General features: G+C 41.5%; 1 protein-coding gene across 1 annotated transcript; it reads right to left on the reverse strand.

The window, feature by feature from the left end:
- Positions 1–24927, reverse strand: LOC142457127 (uncharacterized). The gene is made up of 3 exons (XM_075558484.1): positions 24687–24927; positions 457–1367; positions 1–372 (listed from the first exon to the last, which is right to left on the reverse strand). The coding sequence occupies exons 1-3, from the start codon at positions 24925–24927 to the stop codon at positions 1–3; spliced, it is 1524 nt and encodes a 507-aa protein (XP_075414599.1).
- Positions 24928–25934: the final 1007 nt, after the last annotated feature.

Raw genomic sequence — 25934 nt, forward strand, 5'->3', positions numbered from 1 at the left:
TCATATACATACAGTCTTTTCTCCAGCATGAGTTTGCTGATGAACAGTGAACTCATGCTTCCTGATGAAGGCTTTTCCACATTCGCCACATACATGAGGCTTCTTTCCCGTATGAATCAGCTGATGAACAGTAAGGTTCCTCTTCCACATGAAGGCTTTTCCACATTCACCACAGACATGGGGTTTCTCTCCAGTGTGAATTCGCTGATGATCAGTGAAAGCATTCTTCCAGGTGAAGGCTTTTCCACATTCATTACATATATAAAGTTTCTCTCCAGTATGAATCTGCTGATGAACAGCCAGGTTCCTCTGCCCGGAAAAGGATTTTCCACATTCACCACATACATAGGGTTTCTGACCAGTATGAGTTTGCTGATGAACAGTGAGGTTCCTCTTCCACATGAAGGCTTTTCCACATTCACCACAGACATGGGGTTTCTTTCCTGTGTGAAATGCCTGATGTGCTGTAAGGTAGTGTTTCTGGCTGAAAGTTTTACCACACTCATCGCATAAATAAGGTTTCTCTCCAGTATGAGTTCGCTGATGAACAGTGAGGTTCCTCTTCCACATGAAGGCTTTTCCACATTCACCACAGACATGGGGTTTCTCTCCAGTATGAGTTTGCTTATGATCAGTGAAAACATTCTTCCGGCTGAAGGCTTTTCCACATTCATCACATATATAGGGTTTCTCTCCAGTGTGCGTTCGCTGATGAACAATAAGGTTCCACTTCCACATGAAGCTTTTTCCACATTTACCACAGACATGGGGTTTCTCTCCAGTATGAGTTCGCTGATGATCAGTGAAAACATTCTTCCGACTGAAGGCTTTTCCACATTCACCACATACATGGATTTTCTTTCCAGTACAAGTTTGCTGATGAACAGTAAGTTTACTCTTCCAGGTAAAGGCTTTTCCACACTTACCACATACATGGGGTTTCTTTCCTGTGTGACATATCTGATGTGCTGTAAGGCATCGCTTCTGGCTGAAAGCTTTACCACACTCACCGCATACATAAAGATTTTCTCCAGTATGAGTTCGTGGATGAGTTTTGAGATGTGCTATCTGAATGAAGCCTTCGCCACATTCACCACATACATAGAGTTTCTCTCCAGTATGAGTTCGTTGATGAACAGTGAGTTCACCGGTCCTGTTAAATCCTTTTCCACATTCATTGCATACACAGGGCACCGTTGTCACATGAATTTTCTGATGATCCTTCAGAAATGATTTGCTGTCATAAGCTTTGCCACATTCCAAGCATGTATATGGCTTTTGTCCTTTATGTGCTGTTCTATAATATACAATGAGTTTGAATACTTTGTCAAATTCTTGCCCACACTCTCTGCATTCATAAGTCTTATCTAGAATATGAATGAACTGATGCTCACAGAGGAAAGACTCCTGGAAGGTTTTCCCACATTTATCACCTCTGCGTGGTTTCTCAATTTTGTCTGATTCCTGATGCTGAATGCATCGTGACTTCATGCTACTGGATTGTTCACACTTAGGGAATTTCATTTCAGTACAAAATTGATCTTGTTCAATACCGAGAAAATTTTTCTCGTCTCCATTGAAAACAACTGACTTCTTTAATTTGCTGCTACTGTTAAGATTTAATGCCAGAATGATTAAATCTGATTTTACAATTTTTCCATGTAAGCCTAATATCTCATAATTTTCCTTTAGAGGAAAATTAGTTCTGTGCTGATGAAGAATATTTTCCAATGTATTAAATTTATAGCATTGTTCGGTTCTGTCCACACTTCTTTTATGTTGCGAGTGCTCCACCAAATGATCATCAACTTTGTGGACCTCTATAAAAGAACAGAACATTGAAACTCTCCATCATCTTGATTTACAATTCACCCCTTAAAACATGCATTGATACAAGGTAGATCTTTAGTGACAAACGCTTATATGAATGTAAATAAAATACTATGCTTCATGTTTCTTAACCATTGGTACAAACATAATTGTGTAAACAATCCAAATGGTCAAAGCAGTTACTGTAGAAATCAGGTTGGATGCGAAAATAATGAGCACTGAATTGGTAGTTGCTTAATAGGACCATGAAAATATACAAAGAATGTAAATACCAGCAAGACACTGAGACCCATAGACCACAAGGGTGGCAAGGCTTGCTAATTTCAGTTGCTATAGGTCAGATGTATTCATTCCTTAATCTTTACTGAAAGACAACCAAGTACTAGACAAATTGGAAATGTGAAAAATGCAGAATGTTCACCTTGGGAGAACACATTTTTACAGGTATACGAGAGGTACTATGGTACACAAACTTAATCCTTATGTTTATGGAGAGCCTACATTCAGCTTACAAAACTCAGCTTCTAGTGTTTTCCTGTGGTGGCGTGCATGTTGCTGTGATGCCAGAAGCAATGCTACCAGTATTTCAAACACCAGCAGGAGCCCACATGTTGTACAGGTCTTAGTGGAATTTCCAGAAATACAGACTGGGAGGAAAAACTGGTGATTAACTTCTAGAACATGAGCCCCCCCCCCCCAGTTTTAATAGCACTGAAATAACACTTTAGAAGTACTAACTTATCAAAGTACAGTCAACAGTAATGATGTGGATGGAGTAACTGTTTGGGGACGTACAGTCGCTGACATGGCATGACTGAAAATGAGAAAAAAGCAGCGGCAAACATCCACTCCTAAATGGAAGACGGAATTTATGAAGTACTACCAATAAAAATTGCAAGTTATCAAAATGAAATGTTTAAAGATTGCTATGCATCATTGGACTTTAATTAAGCATTAGCTGCTTTTTGATTATGAAGTGGTTTATAAGGCTGAGAAATCCAAGAAGACTGGTGTCATATTCATCGTCATAAAAAGTACATTGCAAATATCTTTCCTGAAATACCATGTTGTCAGTGGTAGGTTAATTTTTCATATGCCTGCAAGTAAGAGCAGTGACTACCAAGTGTAATTTAAATTTTTGCACCCACTGTTAATGCAAACATAAAATGTGGGATCGATCCCCACAGTCAAGTGGGACCTTAGGAGCAGCGTGTGAAATTTAGGAAGATAAAGCAGACAACAAATGCAGGGTACAGGGGCCTCAACTGCGTTGCTGATGAGTGATCGAGGTCATTTAGCAGGGAGTTTATATAGTCGTGAGACATGCAAGTCTCCAGCAGCCAAACACACAACAGAATGGACAAAGGTGAATTTGGGATATCCTAATCCTTTTAGAACACTTCATGATAAGTCTCAGGCTGTGGGAAACTGAAGACCAGGAAGACAGCATTTGCAGATAAATTCTCTAATGTTTGTATTAAAGAAGCCTGCAAGGCCAGGATTCTGGGTGGAGGGAGGCCTTCACATCTGTGCATTAGAGAAGAGTCCCAGTCATAATGTCCTATTGAAAATTCATCTCCACAATATCCTCATAAGAGTGCATGGCTTATCTCTAACAGCCACCAGATTTATCTATAGGAGCAGACACACTCTTATTGTTCTCCCTGCTCAGGGTCAAGTTACTCCCCTATATCTGCCCTCAACACTGATGTTAAGTTACTCAACCACTGAACTCAGGGACCTCCACTGCAAAGACACTACCCACCTTGTTATGTGGGTCGGTGTCTCTGTGTGTTGGGGGGCAAGCTTGCATGCCCTGAAATTCTATAAATTGGTGAAGGTATACATTGTCTCCCTCTATCCAGCTCAGACCTGACATCATGGAAGAGGTGACCACCTAAATACTTTGCTGTCCCTTTTTTTTTCTGCCCCTCAGTTACACAACTATCTCTTAAGACCCATCCAGAAGGCATATAAGAGCCAAAGGAATAGTTAACTCCTTGATAAGAACAAGGAGAACCTGATTGCTCTTAAAGTGAGGCATCTTTTAGCCGAGTAATGAAAGTCAGGTGCCTGTAGGAGACAGCTTTATACTAGCGTCTTAATGGAAGGCAGTTGTAGAGAAACCTCTATCTGGAGATTGTGTATTATCAGTTTTATCTATATCCTCTGGACTGTGGAGGATTTCCTCTAGCATTAGCACTTGTCTTCCAAGCCCTATGGTCAGGAATGTAGAGATGAGGCTGCTTACACTTTCATACAGGTTCTGTTTTCCACAATAAGGAAATGGAAGAGTGGAGCTGGGAGGGGATAAAAGGGAGCTGATAGCAAGGAGTTCTAGAAGAAAGAAAATGTTTTGAAAGTGATTGTGGTAGCAATTGTGTAATACTGCTTGATGTGATTGAACTATGGAATGTTATGGCTTCTGTAAGAGCTCAAAATACAATGATTAAAAATGTATGTATTGAAAATTTCGCCTAACTTTTGTAGCCTAAAATTGATCAACCATGTAATCATGTACAATGATGAATGTGAAATTTGGAAAAAAGTATCAGTAGTTGAAAAATGTGGCCTTAGTGATAAAAGTGACATGCAAAACCAACAATACAATTTTGAGAAACTAATGATGAATTCATAGCAAATTCCTTATGAAAAAATAAAAAGGAAAACTATATATATGGAATTTTCTGAATAAACGACTTGAAAATCAGATCAACCATATCTGTGGAAAGAAATGATGGAGAAGCTCATCAGTCAAAACAGGGCCAGGAATCAACCGTAGGACAGATCATCAATTGCTCAAATACAAGTTGAAGCTGAAGAAGTTAAAAGAAGTCGACAGTAGCTAAAGTACCCACCTCATTTGAGCTTAGAGACAATCTAAAGAATAAACTTGAGGAATGAAAGACTGATGACTAATGACTGAAGACCAAATAAATTGTGGGATGATACCAAAGACATCATACATATGGAAAACAAAAGGTTACTCAAAAGACAGAAAACAAAAGAGAGAGTAGTACTGGCTATACCATGCATTGTTTTAATATCAAACAAAAATTCAATGTTGGAAAATACAGCCCAAAGAGTTCCTTAAAAGCAGCAAGGTCGTCTTTCCCATTTTGGACATGTTAGGAAGGGGTGGGCCTAAAGAAGGCAAACGGCATAGTAAGGACTGTACAGCAGATATGCGTTGAATGAAAGAACCAAGAATGCAAGATGTTAAAAATGTCCTTTCCACTTACAAGATTATCAGAGGAGCAGACAACTTTACAGAAAATCCTACAGGTGTAACAAAATTGAAGGTACAGTGCTAAAGGATATACTAAAATGATAACAATTTTTCCTGCTGGGAAGATGATATTAGATATCTGAAAATAATAGAAGTCATAAACATGTTTCACCAAAAGAAGTAAAATATGGAGAAACATGTCTCAAGTAATTCCAACATTGAAGGCAATTTGACCATCTCTATTAGAAAACAAAAAGAACTTACATCACCAGAATGAAGAAAACTTTAAAGGGTTGGGAGAACAAACGAGAAAAATAAAACCAACTCCTTTAGGGAAACTCCAAGGGGGAAAGCTAAGGAAGGACAATGGAGACCATTTATGATGAGAGCTCAAGATCCAAGGTGGGGTGGGAAATCCATTCTTACTCAATAGGGGAAGAATGTGCTGTATTTGGACAACAGTTACAAACTGACAGTTCTCTGTATTGAGAGAGGCTTATAAGATGGACTTTCATAGTAAGGAGGAAGAACATAAAGGAGGGAAAGGTTTGAGTATATTCAAGAAAGAAAATTACTAAAACAAACATAACATAGTGTAAATCAAATAAATGGAAATCTAATCTCAGAAGAGCTACAGACATACTTATCTCAACTTCTACAAAAAGTGAGTTCTCACATTCGAAGAAGGACACAGTTTTATGCATTATCCGACACCTATCATGTTTTTGAGGTCTTCTACCACTTACATCAACCAACCCGGGCAATTCCCCTTAAGGTAGTTTGGCCACACACCTGAAAATAATCCACTATAGCTTGTTTCTAATATAGACCACACTTCTCCTTGTTCCAATTGAGTGAAAGCTACGGGGGTGACAACTAGATAACCTGGTTCATGAGAAATTACAGAATCAGACACACCAAAATGAACCTAAGATTTGTAAAGCCTGCAGAATGTTGTATTTCTAGGAAAATCATGTTCAAAGGAACAGAGGAAAGGGTGTTCTCTCAAGGGTAGAAGACCTTACCCACTAACATAGAACTAGAGAATGCAATGAGAATCTACCTCTTTGAGAACACCACAGACACGGCAAAGATTTTAACACATAAGATAGGAAAAACCAATGACTTCAAAATGGTCCTCACCAATGGAAACCAGGTTGTGATAGTTCTCCAACATCACATCTTGATACAGCATCTTCTGAGCAGGGTTCAGCAGCAGCCATTCCTTCCAGGTGAAGTTTACAGCCACGTCGTTGAATGTCAGTGATTCCTGTAGTAAAAGGAGTCTATTTAATTATTTTCTATTGAAGATTTAAAAATATATTTACAATAAAGAAAGCCAAACAGAAATAAAAACTATTCTGTGCTAGTACATTCCATGGTGTGTGGTAAACTGAGGACTTGGTAGAAAGTATTTGACCTTATTTCTACTTGCTACCATAGGCACAGGAAACAAGCCCTATTCAGAGAAAACTCTCCATTGTTCCAAGAGAGAAATGTTTTCAAATACACATTCTCCAGGCCAACTAATGTTCCCCCCGCAATAGCACTCCATTAAGGAGCAGTCTTAAAGGAGCTACCATACTAGAGGAATCATTTGTGTTGACTAGACTACTTTACTATACCTCAAGGTTATCTGCTGATTAGAGCAATCATGTTGTGTAACCAACCCACCATAAATGTAATAAACCCCTGGGAAAGGTGAGGGAAGAGGTAGACACGGGGTATTTGGACGTCAACTAGCCATAGGTCAAGATAGTGACTCATGATCTTGCTTTGTTATTGTTACCTAGTGATATTACCCATGGACTATGTATGTTAACTCCGTGATGTGCATGCCTTATGAAAGATCTGTAAGAGCTATTATATATACATATATCCAGTGGAAAATACATTCACTCACTTAGTCCTGACATGCGAAGAGGAGTTCCTGTGCCTGTATTGTCTGTCTTTAATATTTTCCACAATCACAAAGTCATTCCTAAGGATCCGATCCAGTGTTGGAGACACTACTGCCCCAACAATGTACCCCCTCATAAAATTAGAATTTTTTCTAGCAGTGAAATTAGCTGAGTGAGCTAGAAATAGCTCACATTTATACTCACACACACTAGATAAACTCATACCTGTTTACATAACAAACAAGTTTACACTAGATTGTGAAATGTAATTAAGAAGAGCAGTTAGCTGGGTTCCACAGTAATATCTGCCAGGAAATGTTTCCTTTGAAATGTTTTCTTTTGCTCTAAAGGTGGTAGTAATTACAAACTGTCGAAAACAATTTTTAAAAAAGTAGTTGGATCCTGGGAAGCTATTAGGTCCTTTAAGTCTCTCCATTTTTGCAAGTAAATTTTAAGTCAAGCAAAAAAGAAGAAAAAAAAGAAATGTAATTAAGAGATCTAGCAGTATCACCGTTATGAGATGCTCTGTACCTTTAGTTGTGATATGTATCAGGCGCAATTCAGAGCTGATCCCTATGAGGGGGAGGTCAAACATACCTCAGCTCTCCAACACGTTTTGTCAATTCTTACACAAATCATTCCTCCCACACCACTCTGTCTCACTTCTGGATTTGATAATCCATTGCTATGGCCAAACAAAACTCATAGTCAAAGTGGTTTACTAAGGAACGAGGTCTAACTCAGAATCAGGAACAAGAACCTTTAACTCAGGACAAAGAACAGAAAGCTCAAAGGCAAAACCTTCCTTCCTGAGTGCAGAACAACTTTCTAAGCTCTTGGAGGCCACCTTATGACACGTGCCTCTTGTATACCATAGCCAAATTCTTCTCAGCCATCTTCGGACAGTATTGCCTACCTTACAACAAACTCGTCTCAGCCACCTACGGACAGGACAGTATTGCCTTCACTTTAATTACAAGGTCCTTTTGGAACTGCTACCTGTAATCACATGCTCACCAATGGGCCCCTCCTAGTTCTGTTGCCATTGGCTTGACATCTGAAGCCCTCTTAATCTTGCCTAGGTGGGGAATGCGCTAGGATGGCCCAAGAACGTATCATATAAAGAGTAAGAGCATGCGCGTGACAGAGCACGTGGGAGAAAGAGAGAGAGAGAGAGAGAATTGCCTGTAGGCATGGTTCAAAAGGGACAGTGAGATGCTGGCTTGTTGATTTGGTTTTGTCAGCCCTAGTAGCCACATAGTTCATAATGAACCCATGGTTTGGGGACTTGCCAGCTTCCAGAAATGCATGAACCATTTTCTTGACATCCCTGAAAGTAGGAGACACCTGTGTGACCTGATTTGAGAGTTTTCACTACTCTGTCAGCCAACAGCCAACTGTGTGACCTTCCCATTTGGGCTCCTACACCCCGGCAACCTACTCTCTGACCAGATTCAACAACTTTAACTTGTGAGGCCGTGGACTGTTGTCTACCTGCGGATCTGATTCATCAGCCTTTGCAAACACATCACTAAAAAGAACATTCCAAATTGATACCGGAAATGTGGATTTGGGACTCACCAGCTTCCACATCCTGAAGAGTTATTTACCTGATGGCTATTTGGTTTTGTGAGATATTGCAGAGTAAATCATAGAACAGCTTAAACCTCTACCTCCTAGGGACTGGTCTACTGCTGCTCCTGCGCAATGCACTGTAATATTCATGGGTCAAGAGCTGTACCAATGGAGATAATGACCAGGGCAGAAAAGACACAGCAACGGAGCCAATGGGGCCAAGTCCAGAGAAGGCTTTTCGGCCAAGATAGTGGGACAGGCAAGCAAGATCAAGAGGAGGATATCCTCAAGGAGCTGAAAGGTGTCTATGCAGATGGAAGTAAGGAATAAGCTTATCTTTAGAAGGAAAAATGTCTGATAGTGGAAAGAGAAAACAGGCCTGCAATGAAGAAGAGCAAATGTGCCTGATGTTTCCTTAGTATGAATCCCTTTTGACTCTGATCCCAAATGACATTCTGTTACTTAATAAAACTTGAACCTATGACTCTGGACTGTGATTTCTATGTGGCCACTGCAACGAATTAGTGAACTGAGGAGAGAACTGTGGTAAATTAACTGCTGTCAGAATTGGAAAACCATTGGAGGGTACAGGTATGTTTAAGCTCTCCCATATAGGAATCAGAGCTGGTGCTGATGATCTCTCGTACATCTATAGTTAGAGGAAGTGAGAAGCTTAAACCAGTATTGCTACAAGGCCCATTTTAGATGCATTAAAGAGAATGCTGTTTGGGAGAAGACCTAACACGTCACCTGCAGAAAGAAACATTAAAGAAACTTACTGAGACAAAAATCCCATGGAATAATGAACTTTGTGAAAGATGTGATCTTATTTCCTCATTAAAAGCAAGGCATAGCATTTCATTTGAATGATTCTCATGGGTTGGCCATAGAATAATGAATTATGAATTGAAAGCTAACATCATCCAAAGAATCATCAGTGACATGTTATGCTCAATGTCAGTAGTTTAGTGTTAGTCCTATGATCAATATATTCCTAATCTTCTCCAGTACAATGCTGAAATCAGAATCAACGTGGATCTCTAACTTCTACTATTTCAAATCTCCACATTTTCAATGAACTGAATCAGTATTATACAGGTTTCTACAATTCGAGTAGGAAATACAGAAAAGGATAAAGTACATCAAAATCACCTGAAAGTTGGCCATTTTCTTTGGTCCTTAGAACACTGCCGGCAACTGAGATGCTCTATTTTTTCCTTATCTGGATCAGCCCTAATGATGTTCACAAATTTGAATCTCTCATGTGGTCACCACAGAAATAATATTACCCAAACCAGGCACTTCTTCCTCTTTCCTCTAAGATGCTGGTGATGCACAATCTGCAGGCTGATGGGAAAATACAATGTAACACATAACCTGTAGGTCCAGGTGCTGTTACTGTTCTTCCCTCTTAACTCAAAGTCCCCAATACTGGTAACACTCACTTTATTAACTGACAGAAAACATGCTTATGCCATGAGCAATAAAATCTAAAATTCATAATTTTCAGACAAGTGAATATAAGATGACTTACAAAAAATAGAGATTGGACAATCAAAAATACATGTCAAAAGGAAGAAAGAGAAGCGGTGGATCCCTACCTCACAGCACACAAAACCATCAATTCCTTACTGTGTGACACTCAAGGAGAATAAAGTCAATGAACTTTGAAGATTATAATGTTAAAGAAAGCATCTGGAAATATTTTAAATAGGCTATATAAAAGGCTATTATACATTGAAAATGATTTTTCTCGAGGAAAAAATCTACAAATTGCACAATCACTTTAGAAACACTTTACAACGCACCATCAAGAAAGAAGAGTTAGATATGTAAGTGCCTGATAGGACACAAAACTGCTGTACAGTTTCTGAGTCTCTAAAGCCAAAACAGGCCACTAATGGGTTTGTACCTCTCGCCATGAGGTTAGCAGTCCAACTCTTAATACATGTCAAAACCAGGGCTCCAAAAAAAACTTACATATTACTTAAGATTGAAACTGATATGTATATATTTCTCCTCGAAAGAAAGATGGTGTCCCAAAGGTCACACAGTTGGCTGTTGGCTGACAGCGAAGCTTCTGCTTCTCCCCAATTCTTTCTTTCTTGTGTCACAGCTCTCTGTCTTCTGGATTGAAGAGTTTCATTACAAGAATCTAGGGTGCAAAGGCCCCTAACTCCTGACTCTTCTTTCTAGATGGTAATGAGATCCTAATTTCTGTTTCTGAAATGGCTCAATGAAGCCTAACGCGATGTCCATTGTGACTAATTGCCAGGTTAGGTTTTTAGACATCTTATTTGCATAGCTCCAAGGGTACAAATCTATTGTTAGGGAAGCTGCACAAGCCTCTTAAACCAGAACAACCAAACTCAATACTATCAAGTTAACACTGGCTCACACAGAGCTTATATGACAGGGTAGAACTGCCCCTGTGGGTTTCAAAGAATGTATCTCTTTAGCAGAGTAGAGAGCCGTGCCACTTTTGGGAGAAGAAAGCACCATCTTGATCAAAATTACAGCAGTTATCTTACACAAAAGGAACTGCAAAATGATTCAATTAAGGACCCTGAAACAGGGAATTTGTTTCCACCCATTTTGTGAGGAAAGTTCTGTAGTTTTCTGTAGTGTTGAAGCTCCTCATAGTGATGAATTAATGACCTAAAACAAAGAATTTCTGTGCACAGAAACACAAAAATCTTATTAGGAAATCACCATGTCAAAAATGAAAAACATGCCAGGGGAGCTGCGACCCACAATTTGAGAACCACTGCACTAGGATAACTGATAAAGGACCAATTTAAATTCTATGTCATTGTGAAAATAAAATAAAACAACCAAAGAAGTGCTGACCTTGAGGGCATGTGTCACTAAAATATAATATTAATGCACAAAACCAAAACTCACTACCATCGAGTCAATTCTGACTCATAGTGATCCTATAGGAGAGAGGAGAACTACCCTGTGGATTTTCAAAACAAACTCTTTACAGGTGAAGAAAACCTATTCGTTCTCCAGATTAATATATAAGAGGACCTGAAACATCAATAAATAATTGCTGGATTCTGCAAATTAAGAGAATATAAAAGGAATTCAAAATTCTGTACTAAGAAAATTGAGTGGATTTTATATCTGGGCCAGCAATGCTCTAAGAGCCAATAGGATGGTATGGGGTGGTGGCAGTTGGTTGCAGAGTGTAGTGCTGAAGAGAATTGAACCAATAATAGGATAGATCTCTGAGGTGAGGTTTATTTGGGGAGACATCCCCAAGTTGGACTCTTCACACTACAAGTGGAAAGTTACAGCATCAGTAGAGATTACGACACAAGTCCTGGGCGCTGTGTTAGAGATTAAAGTCTTAGCACCCAAATTAGTAAAGGACTGTGGATGGCAATGACTGCCTAAAGTCCAATTGAAGGGTCTCCACATAGATTAATTCTCCATTGAATTATTTCTGATTATTAATCAAGCATATAGATTAAATTTGCCCAGAGGCAGAGGAACTTTGAAAGTAGAAAACCTCCACCATTCTCCAGCCAATCCAGGGGTCCTCTATTCCTTATATTTAGCCCTGACTGCCTAAATCAGATGGCCCTGGACCAGTTTTATAAAATGTTCTGACAGTGTGGGTGCCCCAATTATGGTCCTGTCCCTGCTTCTGTAGTCCCACTTATAACAATGATGTTGCTCGTCCACCAACCATCAACTTGTGACAGTTTCCTATGTTCCAATATTATTTAATGAGATTCCTGACTTGAATGTTTCCTTGACTTACATTAATGATCACCTTCATCCAGGTGACTTCTGCTTGCATCTTTGTGTTCTCTTTATCACTACTAAGACTTAATAAATGTTCTCCTTAAATTATATTTGAGATTGGAGTCCATTTTGCAGTCTAAAACAGAGCACAAGGTAGTTTCTCATGGGAAGAAATGATTGAGGAGGCACAAGCAGGAAAGATCTGTTTTAGAGTAAAAAGGAAACCCCATTTTAAATATAGTTTAAAGGGAACATTTGTTAAATAGTAAGTGACAAAGACAGCACAAAGACACACACACGTCATCTGCATGAGAGAAGCCAACACCAGGAGGTTGAAATGGCTTCCCAGAGAGCTTAGGGTGAGTGGGTTGGAAAGGGGGAACTGATTACAGGGATCCGCTTGTGATCTCCTCCCTGGGAGAGGGACGACAGAGAAGGGGGGGGGGTGAAGGGAGACTCCGGATAGAGCAAGATATGACAAAATAATGATGTATGGATTACGGGGGGCACATGGGGGAGGGGGGAGCGGGGAGGGAGGGGGGTAAAAAAGAGGACCTGATGCAAAGGGCTCAAGTGGAGAGCAAATGCTTTGAGAATGATTGGGGCGGGGAATGTATGGATGTGCTTTATACAATTGATGTATGTATATGTATGGATTGTGATAAGAGTTGTATGAGTCCCTAATAAAATGTAAAAAAAGAAAAGGGAAAAGAAAGAAAGAAAAGAAAATGATTAGGGCAAAGAATGTACAGATGTGCTTTATACAATTGATGTATGTATATGTATGGACTGTGATAGGAGTTGTATGAGCCCCTAATAATTGAGATGTGAGATAAAGAGGGTGTGGGGAAGCGGCAGGGCAAAAGAAATGGTCACAAAAGCATGGTTGGTGGCGAAACAATACATCACAATGACAGACACTTCCAATTGGTCCAGGGCCTTCTGACCCATGCAATCAGGGCAAGACACATAGGGATGGCTAGGAGACCTGTACTGTCTTCAGTTTGGTGACCTCCATCAAGGATACACAGGCAGGCAAGCTTTTAAGAAAGACTGCCCCTCCCCAGGCTGCCTGGAGAGAGGGGAAAGTAATCCACAGTCCAAAGCCCGCAGCCTCAGGGCCCGATTACCTACAACCTTGCTTCCTGCTCAGAAGGCAGTAATGGAGGTTTACTCTGTGTGGGACTCTGCAATCCATGTGAGGACCTAATCTGTGTGGGGATTTGGGGCTGTCACTGCTACTGTATCCTTTGCAAAGCAAGGTGCTGAGAAGTTAAGTGCTAATAGAGACCTCGGTCATCAGTGGAGTGGCCCGATGACTGCAAGGCTGGCCTCTCCTTTCAGTAAAGGCTACTCACTCTGGGGTCCCCTGCTCTCATGCCTGGTAACTGACAAGGAGGGAACCGGGCCCCAGGCAAGAACCTACCCTCAATCGGGCATTTCCGGTGTGAAGGGTGAGGGTGAATGAGGGGCTCTGGGCAGGAAAAGGGGACCGGCATATTCCTAAAGCGGGAGGCAGAGAAGCTTGTAACCAGCTCAGAAAGGATTTAACTGGAAATATCCCGGGGGGTCGCGGCGACCTGGAACTTGGGCAGAAAGGGAGCAGGATCTTTAATATCCATAGGGATCGGGTCACAGCTGGATATGCCAGGCCTGTAGCGGACTCAAAGCCCAGGATCAGCATAGGAAAATAGAGACTCACTTACCCTGGTGGGCCGCTCAGTCTGCACCTTCTCAGTCAGAGGAAGTGGGTTCGGCAGGAAATTGCACCACCTGGGTAGGGGTGGGTCTTTCCGAAGGGGCAGTGCCTGGAGGTAATGAGGGACTCCTGGAGGGAGGGGCCTGGAAGTGAAATCAGGTCCTGGAGTGGCAACTGATCCATTCCTAGTAGTTTCTTCTTAGTCTGGAAGTTCTGTTAAAAGCTCTTCACTCTGGATGACCCCCCGCTTGCATTTGAAACACCTTTGCATTTGAATCACAACAGCACAGTACCCATGAGAGAAAGACAAACTGACAGAAAAGTGGTGGGTGGAAGACATGCTTTCCAATTTATCAGACTTTTTTGTTAATTAGCAATTCAGGGAGAAAGTACATCATATTAAAAACAAACAAAAAATTGAATGGGATAAGTCTTTCCTTTAAGAACAGTTCTAAGTAGACAGAGGTAATAAAGTGAGCATAAACCTGATAAAAATGGGTCTTAGTGACAATTGAACACATCATTGAGTTATTGAAAATTAGCAATTCAGAGAGAAAAAACATCTAATTAAATTAGCTGAAGAGACAGAGTTTTGCGGGAAGATGGCGACGGAGTGACACACACCAGAGGGACTCCCCAGAATCCAGCCCAGGAGAGTTGCTCAGAGTGAAATTCAACGCCACTGGATCGCAGGAGGTGCATCATAAAGATAAGTAGGCACAGATCCACGGGGTTTTGAGGGGCTGGGGGCTTTTGGCTTACCTCAGTGGAAGCCGGCTGGGGCTCAACCCTAGTCCAGTTGCCGGATCTGCCCAAGCCGGGACCATTTGGAGCCTGTAGCAGGGCTTGGTCTCAGCACAGCCACAGTTTTTCCCTATCTGCCTCAGGGCAGGAACAGGACTCTTGCGGCTCCACCGGCAGGGATCGGGGTTCATCTACATTGTTGCTTCTGTTTGCGTCTCTGCTTTATATTCCCACACAGCCTTGGAGGGCTGCGCAGGGGCTTTTTCAAGGCACAGACGCAGCCGCAGCCGCGCCGTGTGGTCTGAGCAGGGAATAAACCCAAACCCCCACAGCTTCATAGGCAGGGATCAAGCTTCAGCTACACGGCGGCGTCTGTTAACATCTCTGCTCTCTGTCCCCCCTCTCTGCTCTCTGGGGGCGGCTCAGCAGTTTTCTTGCGACCCTTCTTGGGGCTCAGCTGCGAACTACCGCTGGGGCTTGGGGCAGGGAGTAAGCCCTTGTAGATCCACAGGCAGGGAGTGGGACTCAGCTACATAGTTTCCTTTGCTTCCCTCGCTTCCCTGTACCCCTGCACAGTCTAGTCTCACTTTTTGATTTTTCTCACCCCCCTTGTTCCTGCCCTGCTCTCTCACACTCCATTGCGGACTTACGGGGCACTCCCATTGCCCTAGGGCATTTGCGCCTGGGTCACACCCAGCTAGGTGAACTCCACCCTGCATAGATAGCCCAAGGCTAGGGTAAGGCCTGCTTGCTCTCCAGGGGATACTCCTCAGACTTCTCACCAGGGAGTTCCTGCCTGTGTACCTGGGGACATAAGGCAGCTCAGCCAACACTTATCAATATTCAAACCAATAGCGGGAACTTCAGCCCAGCCTCTGCAACACTGGTGCAGGCAGTTGATCTGCCATCTGGGGCACTCCCCTAATAGGGAAGCCACAGGAAGATAAAGTGGTAGGTTAATCCCATAGCAAAATCAGCTGTAGGCAGATCGAAGAAGAATTCCTATAAGTCTTCCAGAGAGAGACTAGAAAATGGCACCTGGTCCCTCAAAAACAACTCAAAGCAAACAGCCATCACCCCCAATGACCTCAACGAAAAAACAAGAGAAACAAAAGGCAAAGGAAGAAGATGTCCTGAACATAACAACATACATAGAAGAAGCAGACATTGAGATGCCATACAAAGAAGCTCTCAGAATGGTGCTTGGAGCGATGCAGAATATGAGGGAAACACTACAGAAAAAGGATGAAATGATAGAGGATATAAAAGACACATACCAAAGGAAAATACAGGAGCTTGAGGAGCAGGTAACGAAACACAATAGCAGAATCATGTTCCTTGAGAATCGATTGGAGGAATCAGAGAACCGCATCAGTGGCGTGGAGGACAGCCAAGCAGACTTTAATAAACGTGAACAAAAATCTAATAAGAGCATCAGAGAAGCCGAAGAAAACCTAAGAGCTATGTCTGATGCTATGAAGCGGAACAACATTAGAATTATTGGCCTACCAGAGGAAGACACAACAAAGAAGTCATCTGCAACAATAGCGAGAGAATTCTTGGAGGAAAACTTCCCCAGCCTAATGAATGAAAACCAAGCAACCATCCAGGAGGCTGAAAGAACACCAGCACGACGGGACCCCAAGAAGAAATCAAAAAGGCACATAATAGTTAAACTTTCAAACTTTGAGGAAAAGGAGAAAATCATGAGAGCAGCTAGGGAAAAGCAAGCAATCACATATAAAGGTTCCCACATAAGGATATGCTCAGACCTATCAGCAGAAACTATGAAAAAAAGGAGAGAGTGGAGTAACATATTCCAAAAATTGAAAGAAAACAACGCAAATCCAAGAATACTCTACCCAGCCAAATTATCGATCAAGATCGATGGAGAAGTAAAAGTCTTCCCAGACAAGGAAAAACTCAAAAAATACGTTACAACAAACCCAGCATTACAAAAGATCCTCGCCGACTCAGTATGGGCAGAAGAACAACACTCACCAGGCACAAATAAGACACCAGCACATAGAACAACTTCGCCCAGAGCACAACAAAGAGAAAACAGACCCCAAGATAGCAATGACTTAAGGATGGAAAGAAGTCAAGAATGATACACACACAAAACACACACTAATGAGAAAGGAAAGTAGGAAAACTCCCAACACAAAAAGTATAAAATGGCTTCACAGAGTCCGCACATGGAGATAATAACCCTGAATATCAATGGCCTGAATTCAGGCATTAAAAGACTGAGACTTGCAGAATGGCTTAGAAAACACAACCCATCAATTTGCTGCCTACAGGAGACACACCTCAAGGCTACAGACAAAAATAGGCTGAGAATCAAAGGCTGGAGAAGGACCTACCAAGCAAACAGCAACACAAAAAAAGCAGGGGTTGCAATCCTTATCTCGGATAAAATTGACCTCAAAGTGCAAACCATAAAAAGAAATAAGGAGGGACACTATATAATGCTCAAGGGAATGATAGACAATGAACCACTAAGCATTGTAAACATATATTCCCCGAATGAGAGACCAGCTCAATACGTCAACCAAACACTCCAAAAGATTAAGAAAGAAATCACAGACTCGACATTTATAGTGGGTGACTTCAACACACCACTCACTGAGAAAGATAGATCACAGGGAAAGAAACTCAACAAGGAGACTAGAGAGCTAAACTCCACAATTAGACAATTTGACCTAATAGATATTTACAGAGCTTTTCATCCAAATACAAAAAATTTCACATTCTTTTCAAGTCCTCATGGCACATATTCGAAGATAGACCACATGCTGGGGCATAAGGCAAATCTACATAAATTTAAGCACATTGAAATAATACAGACCTCTCTCTCTGACCACTGTGCCATAAGACTGGAAATCAACAAAAGGAAGACAAAGAAAATAAGAGCAAATAATTGGAGGATGAATAACTCTCTACTGCAAAATGAGTGCATACTGGTGCAGATCCGAGACGAAATCAGGAAATTTCTCGAAACCAACGAAAATGAGCACACGACGTACCAAAACTTATGGGACACAGCAAAGGCAGTCATCAGAGGAAGGTTCATAGCAATACAAGCACACCTGAGAAAGGAAGAGAGACTCATGACGGATACGCTGACACAAAATTTACAAAAACTAGAGCTGAGTCAGCAGGACAACCCTACTAATAGCAAAAGAAAAGAAATTATAAAAATCAGGGCTGAGATTCAGGAGAGGGAAAATAAAAAAACTTTGGAAAAAATTAATATCGCTAAAAGTTGGTTCTTTGAAAAGATAAACAGGATCGATAGACCATTGGCAAACCTAACCAAAGAAAGGAGGGAACAAATCTCAATAGCAAGAATAAGGGATGAAAGAGGGGTCATTACAACAGACCCTAATGAAATCAAAAGGATAGTTACACAATACTATGAAGGATTGTACTCCAATGAATTCAACAATTTGGAAGACATGGACAAATTCCTGGAAAAACAATCCCTCCCTAGACTCTCCTCGGTGGACATCAAAAATCTCAACAGACCCATCGCAATAGAAGAAATAGAAAAGGTTATCAAGGGATTACCAACAAAAAAATCCCCTGGACCAGATGGATACACTGGAGAATTCTACCAAGCATTCAGGGAAGAACTAATACCAATCCTACACAAACTTTTCCAGAACATAGAAAAAGATGGCAAACTCCCAAACTCCTTCTATGAAGCTAGTATAACTCTGATACCCAAACCGGGCAAGGATCCCACAAGAATCGAGAACTACAGACCGATATCCCTAATGAACATTGATGCAAAAATCCTTAACAAAATACTAGCCAACCGAATACAAAAGTATATAAAACAAATAATTCACCATGACCAAGTGGGATTCATACCAGGGATGCAGGGATGGTTCAACATACGAAAGACCATTAGTATTATTCGTCACATTGACATGAAAAAGTATAAGAATCACATGATAATATCAATAGACGCAGAAAAAGCATTCGACAACATCCAACACCAATGCCTGTTTAAGACACTAGCGAAGATAGGAATGGAAGGAAAGTTCCTCAAGACAATACAAGCTATATATGAAAAACCAACAGCCAAAGTGGTAGTCAATGGAGAAAAGACTAACACAATCCCACTGAAAAAGGGAACCAGACAAGGATGCCCCTTGTCTCCACTCCTATTGAATATCGTGCTGGAGGTTTTAGCTAACAGCATAAGGCAAAGAAGTGACATCAAAGGTATTCGTCTGGGGAAGGAAGAGGTGAAACTATCGTTATTTGCAGATGATATGATTTTATATATGGAAAATCCCAAAAGTTCCACAAGGGGAGTACTGGAAGCAATAGAGGAGTTTGGCAGAGTGGCAGGATACAAGATCAACAAACAGAAGTCCATCGGACTGTTATACACATCAGATAAGACCACAGAAGAAGAGATCAAAAAGGTGGTACCCTTCACAATAGCCAAACACAAACTGAAATATCTAGGGATACACTTGACTGAAAAAACAAAAGATCTATATAGGGAAAACTATAGAACACTATTACAAGAAACCAAGAGCGACCTCAACAAATGGAAGAATATTCCGTGCTCTTGGATTGGGAGACTTAATATAGTTAAGATGTCAGTTCTGCCAAAGGCACTATATAAGTTTAATGCTATCCCGATACAATTACCATCATCTTTCTTCAAAGAAATGGAAAAACTGATTACCAACTTCATATGAAGAGGGAAGAAGCCCAGAATTAGCAGAGAACTCCTCAAGAAGAAGGACGCCGTGGGAGGGCTTACTTTACCTGACTTTGGCACATACTATGCAGCCACAGTTCTCAAAACTGCATGGTATTGGTACAATGACAGATACTCAGACCAATGGAAAAGAACTGAAAACCCAGAAATAAAAGCATCAGCATACACACAGCTGATCTTTGACAAGGGCCCCAAAAAGATCAAATGGGAAGCAGATGCCCTCTTTAACAAGTGGTGCTGGAAAAAATGGATATCAACATGCAGAAAAATGAAGCAAGACCCTTATCTCACTCCATGCACAAGAATAAACTCAAGGTGGATCACAGACCTTGAAGTTAAACCCCAAACTATTAGGGCCATCAATGAGGGAATTGGGACCAACTTGAGAACTTTGGCGCAGCGAATACACAGGCTATCAGAAATAGGGAAGGACACAAACACAGAGGAGGCACAAATCGACAAATGGGGTATACTGAAGATAAAACACTTGTGTACATCTAAAGAATTCACCAAGAGAGTAATAAGAGAGTCCACAGACTGGGAAAACATCTTTAGCAATGACACATCAGACAAAGGCCTTATTACTAAAATCTACAACCAATAGCCCACTTGAAAGGTGGGCAAAGGACTTAAAGAGAAGTTTCACAGGGGCAGAAATCCGAATGGCCAACAAACATATGAGAAAATGTTCCCGATCTTTAGCCATAAGAGAAATGCAAATTAAAACAACAATGAGGTACCACCTGACACCCTCAAAGGTAGCCCAATTCAAAAAATCAGAAAGCAACAAGTGTTGGAGGGGCTGTGGGGAGACAGGAACTCTCATCCACTGCTGGTGGGACTGTAAGTACGTACAGCCACTATGGAAATCAATCTGGCGATACCTAAAACAGATGGAAATAGAGTTACCATATGACCCAGCAATCCCCCTACTGGGCATACACCCAGAAGAGGCAAGAAGCAAACCAAGACCAGACATCTGTGCTCCAATGTTCATTGCAGCACAGTTCACAATTGCAAGGAGTTGGAAGCAACCCAAATTTCCATCAACTGACGATTGGATTAAAAAACTGTGGTATATACATACAATGGAATACTACGCATCACTAAAGAGCAGTGATGAACGTATGAGGCACATAGCGGCATGGGAAGAACTGGAGGAAATCATGCTAAGCGAGGTAAGTCAGGCAAAAAAGGACAAGTACAACATGAGTCCGCTGAGGTAAGAATTAAAAAAAAAATTTTTTTTTTAAAAGCAAAAGTGGCACAGGGAAAAAAGCTACTATATACAAACATTTTAGGGGTGAAGACGGGGTAGTATGAAAGAGACCAGACCAAAACCAGGGATGTACATGGTAGACAATGGTGGAGGAGGTGGGGAAAGGAAAACAAAAGGATAAATACAAGGAAGAAAAGTGTAGTGGGGTCATAGGGCATAAATCCACCCAAGGGGAGGGTATTGTTTATATCTCCACAGGGAAAGTGGGACCAGACTTCAACCCAGTGTCACAAGGTGTGAACGCAATATCCCGGTGTGGAGGAGGGAACCGGTGGAGAGGTCTGGGAGGCTGGCCCCAGCACCATAAATTAAGTGGATTCCTGCCCCTCCCCCGAAAAGAATTTTTTCCAAAGGACGACATTGACTCTGCAGCTCTGGGAGATGGACATATTTGATCAGAGCACACGGGAGCAGATGAAGGGGCAGGAGGAGAGAGTGGAGCACAGCCTGGCCCACCAGGCCGTGATGATGATGTTCCTGAGTAGAGCAGCCAGTCCACAGAGAGAACAACATGGCTGGCCCCACTATGAGACATGATGCCCCTCAGTGACTAAGGGCGATACAGGGGACAGCACCGGAGACACAGTGTGGGAATTGCACCTGACCTGATCCCACCACCCGAGGCAAATCACTGGGGGAGTGCAGCGGAACAGCAAGGGAATGGAGTGGCAAGGTCCCCAGGGAATGCTGAAAGTGGACTTCGGGGCCAGGGCGTGGTGCCCCAACAGACTGGACTGGAAAACGCTCCTAAGGGCCAGCAAACGATCCCTGAACTAACTACAAGCTTTTCTCTTGTGAACTGTTTTATTCTGTTCTTTGTCAGTGGTTTGTTTTTGTTGCTTTGTTGTCTGGTTGTATACTGTTGCTTTGTTTTCCTCTGTCTAGTTTTCGTGCATGTTAGTGACTCCACAGGTCTGTCTGAATAGGACAGGCTGGATGAACTATCTGGAGGAAAAACAACGGGACCGACAGTTTTGGGGGGACTTGGGGTGGGGGGTTGGGGGGGGTAAGGAAGTGGTGTTAACAAACCCAGGGACAAGGGAAAAACATGGGACCCCAAATGGTAGAGAAGTGGGAGTGGCAGGCCTGCTGGGAAATGATCAAGGGTAAGGTTGCTTAGAGAAGAGGTATACTCTAGCCCAGGTGGCGATGAAGCATGGTAGTAGGGCAGGAGGAAAGTTAAGGGAGATGGAGGAAAGAGCTAGGAGTCAAAGGGCATTCATGGAGGTCTAGACAAAGACATGTACATGCAAATATATATAGGAGGATGGGGAAATAGATCTATGTGTCTATATTTATAGGTCAAGTATTAAGGTGGCGGAAGGACCTTGGGCCTCTACTCAAACACTCCCTCAATGCATGAATACCTTCTTTTATTAAATTGGAACTCTATGATGCTCACTCTCCCGACACAACGGCTGGAGCCAAAGTGTGTGAACAAGTAAATGTGGTGAAGAAAGCTGATGGTGCCCGGCTATCAAAAGAGATAGTGACTGGGGTCTTAAAGGCTTGAAGATAAACAAGCGGCCATATAGCTCAGAAGCAACAAAGTCCACATGGAAGAACACACCAGCCTGAGTGAGCGAGTGGTCCCAAAGGGATCAGTTACCAGGCATCAAAGAACAAAAAATCATATCATTGACTGCACACCTCCATGATAGGATCGCTGAAGACAAATGGGTGCATAAGCAAATGTGGTGAAGAAAGCTGATGGTGCCCGGCTATCAAAAGAGATAGTGTCTGGGGTCTTAAAGGCTTGAAGGTGAACAAGCGGCCATCTAGCTCAGAAGCAAATAAGCCCACATGGAAGAAGCACACCGGCCAGTGCGATCATGAGGTGCCCAAGGGACCAGGTATAAGGCATCATGCAAAAAAAAAAAAAGATATAAGTGTGTGTATATATGTGTATATGTATATATGTATGTATATATATGTATATATATATCATATTAAATGAAGGGGGAAGTGCAGAGTGGAGACCCAAGGCCCAAGTGTCGACCAATGGAGATCCCCTCATAGAGGGGTTTAGGAGAGGAGATGGGTTAATTAGGGTGTGAGGTAGTATCGATGAAGAACACAGCTTTCCCCCGGATCCTGGATGCTTCCTCCCCCCAACTACCATGATCCGAATTCTACCTTGCAGGGCTGGATAGGACAGAGGCTGTACACTGGTGCATATGAGGGTTGGAGGTACAGGGAATCCAGGGTGGATGATACCTTCAGGACCAAGGGTGTGAGGGACGATGCTGGGAGAGTGGAGGGTGAGTGGGTTGGAAAGGGGGAACTGATTACAAGGATCCACATGTGACCTCTTCCCTGGGAGAGGGACAGCAGAGAAGGGTGGAAGGGAGACTCCGGATAGGGCAAGATATGACAAAACAACGATGTATAAATTACCAAGGGCATATGAGGGAGGGGGGAAGGGGGAGGGAGGAGGGGGGAAAAAAAGAGGACCTGATGCAAGGGGCTTAAGTGGAGAGCAAATGCCTTGAGAATGATTGGGGCAGGGAATGTATGGATGTGCTTTACACAATTGATGTATGTATATGTATGGATTGTGGTAAGAGTTGTATGAGTCCCTAATAAAATGTAAAAGAAGAAAAGAGAAAAAAATGATTAGGGCAAAGACTGTACAGATGTGCTTTATACAATTGATGTATGTATATATATGAACTGTGAAAAGAATTGTATGAGCCCCAATAAATTGTTAAAATTAAAAAAAAAAATAAATTAGCTGAAGAGGTTTCTGCTCTATTTCACTCTTTCACCTAAAATCACATGGGCTATCATTTATCTTAATCTGAATTCATCTAATATGCCATTCAATACCTTATATAGAATGGGTGTCCTTGATGGTCAATGACCCACAAGATTTTTACCTTTCCAAACTCTTCTGAGGCCAGGATTGTTTATCATTGCTATTGAAACAGCCAGTGAAAAAGCAGAAGTTGGGCTCACAATGAAAAGGGGTCAGGGATCATCAGGCAATCATGGTAAAAATGAATTAAAAGACCTTTGACAGAGGAAAATTTCTATTGGACACTGAGATAGAATGAATTTTTCTGCCACGGAAATGTGTTCATTATCAACTCTGGAAGAAAGCATATTTCAATTTAAAAACCAGCAACACCAGTTTCTTCCCTCTTTTCTCTTGTTCCGAGTCTTAGTCTGCTTCTTTACTTACGTGTTTGTGTAGTGTTTTACTATGCTGCTCTCAGTTTCCAGCATAATGAATTAATAAAATCAATGATTCTTAGTAGCTTGGTACCCATTTAAAAAAAGGCTTTACTAATTTTTTTTCTTTTTTGTTTGAAGTGAACTTTTTTCTATAGTTAAAGACCTTATCCAGTACAGTTTTACTTTTCCTGCTCTTTGTTTTGTTTTGTTTTTGTTAGTCACTTAGACCAATATTTAGATTGGAGGAATAATAAATCTTGGGGGATTAAAAATAGATGTACACTACAAATATTTACACAGCCCATCTCTCAAGAAATGGAAATCAAAAGCAATATCATTTTAAACACTCCATGTAAGTGGTTCGCTTTGTTTTCTCTGCCCCATCTTCCTCAATGACCTGTCGCTCTCACATCCCTGTTTTTCCCTGTGCTTTACTTCCTCACAGTCATCAAAGTCTTATCTTCTCAAGTATCCAAGTTTCTTTATCTTTGTTTTTCATTATAATGCTAGGGTTATTAAATATTTATGTTTGTAAAATTGACTGAGTTTGCGAAGCATAATAGTTTTTTCCATGCCTTGTGGTGTTTAAGACATTTTTTTCAAGTAAGAATGTAACTATATTTGACTTATAATATGATAATATGACTTATATAGATAATATGACTTATATAGATAATTCAACACTTTTCAAATTTACCAGATAAAACAAGGCTTAGAACTGGGTCACATGGCCCTTTTTCTCTTATCACCTCCCAGTTCAGGATGCGGCTCAACACATTCAAGCCTCAGCATGATCTTATTTGTGGTTTTATCCTTCTTCCAGAAAATCAGCTTTGTCTGCCCACTGTAGCCACTCTGCTTCCCATCGTAGCGCCACTTTCCTTGCATGTACAGGGAATCCTTGATTTTTGTATACTGGGTCACTTTGTGAGGTTGATGCTTGCCGCACTTCTTACAGAAAGTTCTTTGGGCTTGGGATACATTGACCATCTTTGCAGAGATATGGTCTACACAGTGTAAATGGTAACTGAGTCTGCGATCCTTGCCTCACTACACTTGTGCCTAACCCGACAGTCATTTTGTTTAGATTGATGCATGATATTCTATTGCATGGAAGTACCACGGCTTGTCTGTTGCTTTCTAATAGGTGTCGTTGGTTGTTTCCTTGTATTTTACATTTTGGAAAATTCAGCAATAAACATAGATGTGCATATGTCTGTGTTGTGTACATTATTTCTTTAAGGCATATATTAAATGTACATATGTAAATATATATAATGAGGGGAATAGACCTATGTACTTATATCTATATGATAAGAAATAAGTTTGCAGGTGGATATTGGACCTAAACTCAAGTACACCCTTAACACAAGACCACTCCATTCTAACAATCCAAAATTCTGTGATGCTCACCTTCCCAACACCATTTCTGAAGACAAAATGTGTGTACATTTAGCAAATGTGGTGAAGAAAGCTGATGGTGTCCAGCTATCAAAAGATAAGGCATCTGGTGTCTTAAAGGCTTATAGATAAACAAGCGCCCATCTAACGCTGAAGCAACAAAGCCCACATGGAAAAAGCACACCAGCGTGTATGATCATGAGGTGTCAATGGGATCCAGGATCAGGCATCTAAGACCCAGAATAAAACCATACCCAATATGAATGAGGTGGGCCATGGAGTGGAGACCCAATGCCCATCTGTAGAGATTGGACATCCCCTTACAGAGGGGTCACAGGGAAGAGATGAGCCAGTCAGGGTGCAGTTTAACACTGATGAAACACACAACTTTCCTCTAGTTCTTGGTGCTTCCTTCACCCCACTACCATGACCTTAATTCTACCTTACAAATTGGATTACACCAGAGCATGCACACTGCTACAGATAAAACCCCACAACACAGGGAATCCAGGATAGATAAAACTCCTCAGGAACAATAAGGAGAGTAGCGATACCAGTAGGATAGCGAAGGGTTGGGGAAAAAGGGGGAATCAAGA

This window comes from Tenrec ecaudatus, chromosome 9 (genome assembly GCF_050624435.1).
Source record: "Tenrec ecaudatus isolate mTenEca1 chromosome 9, mTenEca1.hap1, whole genome shotgun sequence".
NCBI lineage: Eukaryota > Metazoa > Chordata > Mammalia > Afrosoricida > Tenrecidae > Tenrec > Tenrec ecaudatus.